Below are 12,225 nucleotides of genomic sequence, written 5' to 3'. Positions count from 1 at the left end.
TGCCATTTAAATCACATGCTTGCTGTAATGATGAACAATGAAGATAAATAAGCCTTGAATGCAACCTTTGCAGCTCATGTAACCACTTACACGTTTCATTGTTACAGGAGTCTGAAAATGACAAAAGGGGGCAACAATTATGAATTTTATTTACATTTAATTTGAGGGACTTGATTTAAAGTCCAGGTTTTCCTTTTTTTTTTTTTTTTTTTTGGCGGGGGCCAGTTTTATGTGTATTGACTTCCAGTAAAGAAGTATACATCATTTCTAATTAACTTTAAACACTGCTGAGTCTTTGGTGTTTATTGAGTAGATGCAGAGAAATACAGCATCTCTTGTCCAGAAGTCTGGCCATTGACTTATATACACCTACAGGCACCTAGCCATGGGGGTTGCCACTTAGAGCCTTCTGGGATACCAGATTGCCCTGCGATGTCAGAAGTGAAAGCAGTTCATCATGTTGGGCAAGCCAACATGATGTTCTCAATTTGCCTCCCTCCTTCACTGAGCATATGTTATGGACCTGGCTCTGCCAATCTAACCATAGGGAACAGTTGCCACTGTCAGGGCTCTTAAACAGTTCAGCCACTGTTCTAAATGCTGTTCAGGTAACTCATTCTGCTGCCATGACACCCTCATGAGGCTGATGCTCTACTGAACCCATTTCGCAGCCAAGAAAACTAGAGCAGAAGGAGACACATTCTATGCTGGGATTCTTGCCAAATTCAGCTAGTGTCGTTATTTTAGTGCCAGTCCTTGAACTCAGGAACTCAGAACTGAGATGGACCAAGCACAAAGGAGGAGGTAGCTGACATTTATCGGAGAAGATGGAGGAAGGCTGTAAGTGAAGCATGGGGAAGGGGGCTAGAAGCAGGGGGGAGAACTAACCAGGCAGAGGGACCAGCAGAGAGGCATGCCCAGGAAAGGGCCATCAGCGGAGGGCCTAAAGAATCCATGTGTTAGCCAGATGAGCTAGTGCTGGCCAACGAGCAGCTGAGAAAGTATCGGAAGTGACAGAGTCTGGAGGGAGGTAGCCACTGGGAAGGAGTAGGGAGGCGTGGTCCACCCACAGACACGCAGCAGTTTGCTATAAAGGGTGGCAGGTTTCAGTGAAGGAGTGATATGAGAGAAAACCAGCATTTTATTTATTCAGTTATCCAAAACAGACACACTAAGGTCTGACTGTGTGGCCAGCACTGGCTAGGTGCCAAGGAAAGAGCAAGGGCTGTACAGAAGGAAGAGAAGCAGGAGGGATAAGGGAGGGGGGGTAGGAAAAGAGTGAAAGAGGAAGGGGAAAAGAGATCGTGAAGGGAGAAAGCAAGGTGGAAAGAGGCTGTGTTCTTGTAGCCCTCATAATATTTACAACTTCAGGACAGAGCAAAGCATTACACTTGGAAACAAGGAAAACACACCACAAGTGGGGAGTCAGAAAGAAGAGTCACCCTGTTAGGAGGGAGGCTTCTGATGGGGGTGTAGGAGCAGGGGAGACTCTCAGAGGAGGTAACGTCTCAGAGGTGAGGCCACTTGAAGGCAAGAAGGACTTGGATGGATAACAGTGACACCGCAGAAGCACCCATGCTGTACTGGAAGGGCCTTTCAGAGATGCATCGTCTTCAGCATCTGCCTGAAGGGCAGGCGAGGAGATCAGGTGGAGATACCAAAACACTCTTTTTTTTTTTTTTTTTAAATCTGGATTGTACAACCTAAAAGTAGGTACTGTGGATCTGGGGTACAGTTTATGGGAAATTGGATAGGGGTGGTTCCTGATGCACTGTGCATCCTCTGCCTTGGTCATGAGGACCTAGGCACCTGGACCAGGGCATTTATATTCAACAAGGTCTCAGAATCCAGGCTTCCAGATTCAAGATGACCTAGGCATTCAATTCTCCAACCTTAAGTCAAAATAAATTTCTGCAAGTTCCTTGGTGTTTCATCCTGATCTGACTCTGTCAGGTTCTCTGTATCTGCCACAGTCCTAAGACTGCAAGTCATGAACTCGGAAATAAAATGAATGAATAATAAATAAATAGTAAACTAATAGTGCAGGACTAACAGGCAGGCTGGGAAAGGATGAATCTCCTTTACATACAAGCAAATTCATCTCTTCATAAGGACTACAGCACAGAGATTTTCCAGGCAACTCTCTGAAGCTTGGTACAGAAGCAGAAACACACAAACATGTGTGACCAGATGCACATGCCTGTACTAATGAACATGTATGGCGAGTGCATCCCCCCCCCCACACTCACACACATCCACATACCCACACACACCTCTGCTGCTCTTCATCTCCCCTTGGTCAGGCAGTGAGAGATAGTTTAGCTCAAGCTCACTTTGGTGATTCAGGCTCATTCCCACCCTCTACAGGCTAGCAAACTGGTTTGTGCATGGACGGTTAACCTCTCCACTCACATAACAGTAACTCACAGCCTGTCGTCAAAAGGCTGAAGATTAAACTGTCTTGGCCAACTCAGCTCTAAGGTGAACTTATAATACCTCAGCTAAATATTAGATTATAGGAAGACCACTGAAGATTCAGGAATAGCTTTATAATTAAAGCTACTAACTACTAACGTACTGGATGCATGTGACGTCACATAGCATGGGAAAGAAGAGAGATACAGCCTTCCATCAAAGAAGGGCTATGATCCTCACAGCTGAACTGGGATTGTACTGGAATTTGTCTCGGAAAATCTTTATATTTTTTAAGATATTGCTTAAATATGCTCTTTAGTAATTTCATGGATGGACTTCAAAATCTGGAAATATAAACTTAGAAGCTACAGCCTTTCCAGGTTGGGTCTCCTTGGGTGTCACAGCTATCACCATGAGACACCGTCCTCTGATTTCTCTGAACCACTTTCTCAGGCTCAGTCTTACCACCTCAGTCGGTAAATTCAGCGTGAGGCTCTTCATCTGTCCTCTAGTGGTGCCAGGCAAACCCCGTTGACTGCTCTACTGCTTGAGGTCATCTGCTATGCCCAGCGGAAAGACACGGAATCCATTCTTACCCCGTTTCATAGATAAAGGCAACAGGGTTGAGAGTACTAAGTAAGTGGTCCAAGGTCAAACAATCAGTAAGGACAGGGGTGGATATGTGAACCTGATCATTTCTACTCCAGAGAAAAAGTCAGACCATCTTGGGTTGTCTCATATTAGCCATCAACTCCTGGGAATCTCTATCAAGAAGTCTCAAGAGCTTCTACCTCAATACGGACAGGCCTTACCAAATATCCTGCCCATTACTTCTGCCCTACCCAGTCCCATTTGTCTCCATCTTCCAGACCAGAAAACACAGAATCATTAAATACACATCTTGGCTGTACTCTCCTTCAAGCCACACTTTGTATATCTAGTTTTCTCAATAGCTCCGATGCAGCTGTAAGCCATAGCCCCATGGGCAATGGCAGCACCTGCCTGGAGTAGTGTTCCTGTGTATTTGGATTAGGGGAGCCAGCATTTCAATCTTCTTTCTGTCAATTTCAAGTTAGGGCTCTTGGCTGAGTTCTCATGTGTGCATATGGTTGGGGAATAACATGACCAACCTCCCAGGGAGACTGTAAAGATGAGAAAAATATCCATTAAAACATATGTTGAGGTTTACACCCTTTAAAAGGTTCCGTGAAATAGATTCTTGAAAAGAGTAGTGGCCATGATTTTAACCATTCACTCTCAATGTCTGCTTGAGCAAGACTTCCAAAGCTTTCCACCCTGTTTGTTCCTCTCTCAAGAAGCTAAAAAGACCCCTGCTTCCTTTTACAGGAGTCTAAAATCCTTTCCGCTTACCCACTTTTTCCTGTAATTTGAACCCAATACTACTCCTGCAGCCTCCTCCAGCCCCAAATGCAGAATGCTGAGATGTCATGGTCTCAGATCTGTGGGAAATACAGAGTGTGCCTGCCAATCCTGAGGAGAAAACCTTGCCTCTGATAGCCATGGTTGCAACTCTCTCAGGTGAGTGACTCAAACTGGGGGGAGATGGAAGCAAGGTGCCAAGGGGAGAAATGCGAAGTACGAGTGAGGGTTCTCATAATAGTCTTCTAATTTCAGCTCTAGGAACAGCGAGAGTCAGAACAGTACTGACTAGGACCCTGTGATAATCCAGTCTAGATAATACTTCCTGCTTTGCACCATCATCGTAGCCTCTGTGGAATGTGACCTTCATGTACGTGCTCGGTTCCTGACTGTAAGGAGATGGATCCTCCACCCCTGGTCAGAACAGAGGAGTCAGAGCTGAGCCTCAGCCCCACGATCTCCTTGCTGTGTATTGGGGCAAGGAACAACATCATTGCATCCCACACTCCTCCCCCATGAGGTGTGGATGAAGACAAGCTCCTCTCGTGCCATGCTGTGGGATGTATGGAGTGAAGGGGGCAGGGGAGGGCTGAGCTCCAAGCGCATTACATAAGCATCAGCCCTGGTCATTACTGTAGCCCCAGGTAAATGCTAACAGTTGCTGCTGCATATATTGTCTCGTTTGATCCTCATGAAGACCCTGGGAGGTCCATTACCATCTCTTCTTTATGGATGATAAACTCAAACTGAATGGAGCCTTGGGAGGCACAGCAATTTACCCAAGGTCAAAGAGCTAAGGAAAAAAACACCCTGTAGGCAATTAGTCACTTCCCTTAGGAGGTATGACCTCATGGTACATTCCTCACTCTCCAAAGGGACTGTCCTTCAAGGGATAGCTCAGGCCAGGAAAGGGCAGCACCTAAAAGAGGCCAGAGGCGTGGGCTAAGCAGCCAGAAAGATCTGATCAATAACATTGAGTCATTCAGTCTTCATAGATCCTTCTCAATAAGATGGGGATAGTAGAAAGTGCCTCACGCTTGATATATTACACGAACTAACGATTATAACACATGATAAGAGGGACCCATTATACAAACAGCCCAGGATTCTCGACCTCTCCTTCTCCAGAGGCATACAGTATCCCTCACTCTTACATCTGTTTAGTACTAAGCCATCCCTACATCCTTTCACTTCCCCTTCTGACAGGACACCAGGTCTATCTGTGTACACTCCAGGTCCATAGATTGAATACTTGGTCACCAGCTGGTGGTACTATTTTAGAATGTTCTGGGATTGTTAGGAAGTGGGGCCTGATTGGAGGAAGCAGGTCAGCAGGGCCATGCCTTTGAAGGGCCTGCCTTGTCCCCAGTCCTGTCCTCTCTGTCTGTACCCCACGTTCCATCTGCTGTCACAGACATGATGCTCTCACCTCACCAAAGGCCCAGAATCAGCAGAACCAACTGCAGTGACACTTCCAAAGCTGTGACGCTAAGTTAATCTTTCCACATTTACTCTGTTTTTACAGGTATTTCAACTATGGTACAGCTGGCCAAGTACCTGCCACGCAAGCAGGAGCACCTCAGATCAGATCTTCAGGTGCCATGTGAGCGGGGTACATCAATGACCGTCCATAACCTCAGGGGCAGGAGGTCCCTGGAGCTCACTGGCTAGCTGGTCTAGTTGAACTGCATGTTCATGGAGAGACCAGCTGGTCTCCAAAAATGAGATGAAGAGTGATGAATCTCTGTCCTCCACATGTTCATGTGTGTCCCCACACAGCTGTATGTATGCCTATATAAACACATAAATACATGCACACACACACACACACACACACACACACACACACACACCCTATACACAAAGGTTTGGAGTTCCGGCTCTCTCCAGGATTCTTTTGCTATCTGTTTTGTTTTTCTTTTTCTCTTTTCCCTTTCTCTTTTTGCTATGGACACATCTGAGCATATTTAAACTTCATGAAATTATTAAGGCTCCCAGACACTCTTGTGTCGATGGGGCCTGGCCCATTGAATGCCATAGCAACCATCTCCCCCTGCCCCACTCCTGCCCCCTGCTCTCCTCCACCCCCAGGTGCTCTATCTCTAATCTCAGCCAAGCTTGGCCCCCAGTGCATTTAGACAGTGGCAAATGAGAACAGACCAGGGCTTGGAGGCACCCCACAGGGCCTCAAGAGACCTAAATGCCATAGCCAAATCTCTAGGCCATGAACCCCAGTCTCTTCATCCTTCAAAGGAGGCTTTTGTCCTGAGAGGTACCCAGAATCCTTCCTACTGTCTTTTGAGCAAACACTAAGATATTCTTTACATACTATAAATATAAATCATTAATCATGGCAAACAATGCCTATTAGAACCATTTAGTTCCTTATGTAATCATCTCCTCTCTTGATCTTCATACCATTTACATTCTCCTAAGAAGCAATTTTGTTACCCAGTCTGGCAGTTCTGTTGCTTGAGTTATTTGCCAAGTTGCTCTATCACAAGTCAGTGAGATGCTGTGAAAGTAGCACCAGCTAGTAAGGAACAGGCTTGCCTTTGTGTGTGCATGAGTTTCCACACTGGCGACAGTCACCAATGTCCTACTATCTTTACAAAGGTCAGTGACACTGTTGCTTTGCTAGATAATGGGCATGCTGTCAAACGCCTTCTAAACATTTATGTTTACAGTTTAGTATAAATCTCTCAGCCTTTGGTCAGAAAAGCATCCTGTGTAGTGGGCATCCGTCACCATACAGACTCCTAACTGGACATCCGCATCAACCCCAACCCAAAGGCTCAGGGGAACATGGTGAAAGAAGGGACAGGGAGAATGACAGAGCCAGAGCATGGGAGGAAGACTGTAAGATGATGGTTTCTGGCTATGGCATGGCCTCGTGCTCCAGAACCCACTGCAGCTGTGCTTTCCCTGCACAAGACCGAGCCTGGCAACATTCTATCATGGATGGGGGAGTTGCTTTTCTTCAATGACTTAGCTACTGTGACTGGCCCATCATCCAGTAAATAACCCTAAAACCCAAGTCCATGCTCACATGGGCAACCCAGGCTAAACTCATTGTATCATGAAAAAAAAAAAAAAAAAAAGACATGAAAATAGAAGAACTCGCTGGAAAAAAAAGCTCAGAAGAAATGAGAAGTATAAGAGTAATAAGGGTAAATATTATCAAAATACTCCGTATACAGTGTGAAATTATTAAATAATAGCTAAAGCATCACTGATGTGTGTGTGTGCGTTTAAATTTCCCCTTATCTTTCAGACTCACAAACAGAAAAGAGAATCATGGGGTTTGTTCTGCTCAGACATGGTAAAGTCCATCCCTGGAAACATCTATACCTGATCAATTGACAGTTGCTCCTCAAGTGCTGCATTGGGAGAGATACTCCGGTCCAGCAAGGGGCATCCAGCCATATCTGACATGAACACGGTGGCAGAGTCAGTGCAGGGCCACTAGTGAGCCATCCCAGCCTGTGTCACCCTCTAGTCTGCAGATAGAGAAGTTATATTGCTCTCCTGAGATTGATGAAGCCTGCACTCATTGCCGTTTGTACTCTCTCAGCTTCCCAGCTGCGGCACTGTTCTCGCTCTACCACTGAACTGAACTGAAGACAAGACATGGTTGTGAAGAGCACCAGATGGAGACTCATGAGGGTCATGGGCTTCTCAGAGAGAAGAACCAGGGCAGCAGGCAGGAGAAGAGGCTGTCCACGCCTAGCTGGGGGACATCATCACTGCCGCTGTCACTGTTCTGTGGGAGTCTGCCAGAGTGGTTTTTAAAACTTCTAATGAAGACACCAGAGTCAAAGAGTCCCTAGAGAAGGAAGAATTGGTTGTAGATTATAGCCAATGCACTCTGCCTGACACAATCATTATGCTTACATGTGACACCGATCAGTTTTACACATATGTGGGAATGTCAGAGACTTCCATGCAGGAGTACTTGGAAGGGAAGGAGTGCCAGTCAATGGTATATGACTCTATGAGCCAGTGTATTCCCAGCATGCTAAATCTCCACCCCTCTTTCTCTGATAATAGGATTTTCATTAATTTTTGAGAAGATATCATCTATTACTCCTGCTTCAAGGGTTAGGCAGGTGGAGACATCTTCAGGAAAGGACATGCTACCAACCAAAGTGTCACAAATAGTGCCTAGTTCAGGAATGCTCACGTGATATAATGAGAGCCAATGCGAGTCAATCACAAGCTTCAGTTGGATCCCTCGGAAGAGACAGAATCAGGTGACATCAGCCTGGAGAATGAGGTGGACTCGTCAGGGAACCTTTACACTGGGATACCCACAGAGCGGCACCAATGAGCAAGATGGAATCAGAAGAGAGACACAAATCAGGGCTGATGCCCTTGTCTATGTACCAGTGCACAGCCATGCTTGGTGGAGAAGGAAGTCCCCAAATGCATCCGTTACGGGAGCCACTGAATCCCACTGCCTTCTCCTTCACCTTTTATATTTGAGTTGGGTTTTTTGTCATTCATAGCAATGATAACAACAGTAGACTCCTGCCCAGCATGATAGATATTCATTTCCCACATGATACTGAATCTAACATTGCTGTTGCCACTCATTCCAAGCCATCATGTTACCTGCAAGGAGCCTTGGATGTCTTTTCCCCCAACAATCACGAGCTCCGCCATATCTTCAGCGTGAGGAGTCCGTGCATGGACGAACAGGGTCCTGCCCACTGCAGTTATGTTTCTGAGAGCGACTAGGGCGCCATCGCTGTTCACCTTGAAGTATGGGCTTGAGACCTCATAGTGCAGCTTCTCATTGCCCTTGCAGTCACTGAAGGTCACTAAGGAAAGAAAACAAACAGCAGAAGGAAGGTGAGTAGGTTGGACATCTTCATACTTGAGATGTCTCTGATCTCTTAGCCATGGATGGATGGCTGTACCATGATACCACAGAGCTGCCCTCTACCCTGATCCAAGCCACTTGTTTCAGAGGCACATGGACTATGCTAGTGGAGTTTACACAATCAAGACACAACCTTGGGCTTGAGATGTAGCTCAGCTAGAAATACAAAATGCTCTGTATCTGGTCTCCAGCAATGCACAAATTGGGCATGGAGATAGGTGCCTATACTCTCCAGGCCTTGAGAGGTAGAGGCAGAAGGATCAGAAAAAGTCATCTTTGACTACCTTACAAGTTTGAGAGCACCCTGGGCTACATGAGATCAGCTCAAAGAAGAAAATACAAAAAGGTCCAGCCTTGATCAACTTTTAGTTTCTGGGTGATTGCTCAGCACTGTGGAAACTGAAGAACAGGGCAGGTCTTGTCCCTTAGGGTTGTGGATGAAGTAAGGGTCAGATATGAAAGAGTTTGTTTGAAGGATGTGGCCTGTTTTTTGCAATGTGTGAGTCTTTGATCAGCACAACAATGAACAGAAACATCAAAGATGGCACTGACAAGATAATATCTGAGCGGGAACTTGAAACTGAGTGGATCAGAGGATGAAGAATTATTCAGACATTCAAGCTAATTCAGAGATATGACATGAGTGTTCTTGGAGGTACCAAAATAGATTTGGAGAAAAAGGACACCCAGGGGCACTTATGGAGGGGAACTGGAAATGGGTGAGAGGTGCTGGCAAGTGGAAGAGCATTCTGAAAGTGTCTTTTGGAAACAATCAGAAAAGCTAGTAACTGGGGGGCTTCCTGGAAGCTGTCGACTATCCTACAGTGTGCATTCTGGCTCTAGTGGAGAACAGGGGTGGGAATCACACAAGAGCCATTTGAAGTCCCAGAGATCTCCATCATAGACATGAGCTATAGAGAGCGGTTTGGAGATGAAGGAAGAAAAGCCAAGAAAACAAGTTAGCTTGCTGTAGTGTAAGGACATTTGGTGATGATAGAGATGGTGGTTTTGGGGGTATGGGGAGTGGGGAGATGAGGTCATGATTTAGTTATGTGAAAAAAAAAAAAAACAGAGATAGTAAGCCTTGGATGAGCCACCTAGTCTTGCACAGTGTCACCAGTGGTGGCTGATGACAGTGACCATGCTCTCCTCTAGATTCCTCTGTAGCAGACCCACAATTTCACCATTCAGGCCCTCTCCACGTGTTCTATATCTGCTTGCCTCTCACCCCTCTACTCTCTGTTTTGAGGATCCTTGTAGATAAGCATGGAGTTGTACTATACTTTTAGATTCTTAGACACAGGTTTTTATTTCTTGAAGACTTACTTTTCTTGATTTCTAAGTCTATCAGTATGTATGCCATATGAGTACAAGTGCCAGTGGAGACCAGAAGAGGGCATTAGAGTTACATTTAGATGTGAGTTGCCCAGTGTCAATGCCAGGAACTTAACTGAAGTGCCCTGGTGAGCAGCAAGTGCTCTTAACTGCTGAGCACTCTCTGTCTCCTCTCCCTCCTCTCTCTGTCTCCTCTCTCTCTCTCTCTCTCTCCAAACCCATGGGTATTTTCTAAGATCCCAATGCATCCCCAAAACCCTGGATAAATGGATAAAACCAAATACTTAATATCCTTATTCCTATGCACACATATGCTTATAATAAAGTTTAATATATGAAGTTTTCACAGTAAGAGATTAACAACAATAACAAGTAATAAAAAGAGCAATTATAATACTATTCTGTAATAAAAGCTATGTGGAGAGAATCCAAATCACTATATTGATCCTAATCATGATATTATAGCCCAGTATTTGGCTGTGCTGGTTTTATTTATCCTACTAATGATAACCATTGGGTTCCTCTCTCTCTTTTCCCCAATTCTCCCTCTTTCCTCACTGTCCCTCCTTTTCTCTCCTTCCATCTCTTGCATCCCTTTCTTCTCTCTCTTCCCTTCTTTTTTTCCTTTTTCTGTTTCTGTTTCACTATGTGTATGTATGTTTCTCTTTGACTTTGTCAGTCTCTCTATGTCTCTGTCTCTGTCTTTATCTCTGTGGAGTTTTTTTGATTCTTCTTTTTTTAATTTTAATTATTCATTTTACATCCTGGTCTGAGCTCCCTCTCTCTTCTCCTCCTGATCCTGCCCTCCCTCCCTGTTTCCCCTATTTCCCTTTCCCTACTCCTCAGAGAAAGGGAGCCCCCCCCCAACTCACCCTAGCATATCAAGTCACATCAGGACTGAGCAAATCCTCTTTCCCTGTGGCCTGATAGGGTAGCCCCACAGGAAAAAGTGATTGAAAAGCAGGCAACAGAGTCCATTTCAGAGTCAGCCCCTATTCCCAGTACTACGGAACCCATGTGAGGACTGAGCTAACTATCGGCTACATCTGTGTAGGGGGCCTATGTCTAGTCCATGCATGGTTCTTGGTTTGTACTTCAGTCTCTACAGGCCCCTCTGGGCCCTAGTTAGTTGGTCTCCTTGTGAAGATCCTGTCCCCTCTGGGTCCTTCTATTCTTCCTCCATTCTTGCCCTAGACTCCCTGCACTCCCCCCGATATTTGGTTGTGGGTCCCTGCATCTGTTTCCATCAGCTGCTGGGTGGAGCCACTCAGAGGACAGCCATGCTAGGATCTCAACCATAAGCATAGCAGAGTGTTGTCAATCATGTCGGGAGTTGGCTGTCTCCCATGGGGTGAGTCCCAGTTTGGGCCAGTCATCAGTTGGACATCCCCTCAGTCTCTGCTTTGTTTTTGTCCCTGCCCATCTTGTAGGCAGGGTAAATTTTAGGTCAAAGTTTTGGGGGGGATTGGTGTTCCCCTCCTACCACTAGGAGTCTAATTAGAGGATGTCCTCTTCAGTCTCCACTCAGTTTGTCCTAGTTTTATTTCTGCTGCTGTGGTAAAACGCCCTGAACAAAAAGCAACACTGGAGAGAGGAAGTTTATCTGGCTCACAATTCCAGGTTGCGGCTCACTATTGTGGAGAAATCGAGGCAGAATGTAAGATATCATGTCCACGGCGGGGAACAGAGAGACAGTAGACACAAGATTCTTGTTTATTTGCTCCTATAAGCTCTGTCCTCTTATACTGTTCTGGATCTCCTACCAAGGGGATGGTACCACTGGTAACGGTGCTTCCTAATTAAGTGTCAAAACCATCCCACAACAGACCCATAGGCCCACTAGATCTGGGTAAGTCCTCATTAAGACTTCCTGCCCACGAGACTGCAGGCTGCGTCGAGTTGACAACTCAACTCACCAGTGAACAAACCAAACACCCAAACCACTGCGCATGCTCCGTTCTCATTTTCTAGCAGGAGACCGTCACATCAAAGCATGTATCATACCTCCTATCAATCCTATCACACATCTCCACTCTATCTACTTATTTTCACAGCCCAGAGCAGAAACTGAGTCTTATTTTATTATTCATCCCTATGTGCTTAGCAATAAACAAATGACTTTTATTCCATATGAGAAGCCACCATAACAGTTTCCCCGAATTCCATTATTATCCAGAGGTAAAAAAAAAAAAAAAAAAAAAAAAAAGGTG

At 45.5% G+C, this 12,225-nt stretch overlaps 1 protein-coding gene across 1 annotated transcript in view; it reads right to left on the bottom strand.

Annotated features, from left to right (window-relative positions):
* The window catches only part of Cdh13 (cadherin 13), an 847,250-nt gene that overhangs the window by 462,314 nt on the left and 372,711 nt on the right, over window positions 1–12,225 (bottom strand). Inside the window, exon 3 of the mRNA XM_055621425.1 lies at window positions 8,410–8,618. Coding sequence (XP_055477400.1) covers window positions 8,410–8,618 — 209 coding nt within the window. The remainder of the gene's footprint in view (window positions 1–8,409; window positions 8,619–12,225) is intronic.

Source organism: Psammomys obesus, unplaced genomic scaffold (assembly GCF_907164565.1).
Source record: "Psammomys obesus unplaced genomic scaffold, mPsaObe1.curated_primary_1811, whole genome shotgun sequence".
In the NCBI taxonomy this organism is placed as follows: Eukaryota; Metazoa; Chordata; class Mammalia; order Rodentia; family Muridae; genus Psammomys; species Psammomys obesus.
The sequence above is the reverse complement of the archived record's forward strand: the minus strand, read 5'-3'. Positions and strand labels throughout refer to the sequence as shown.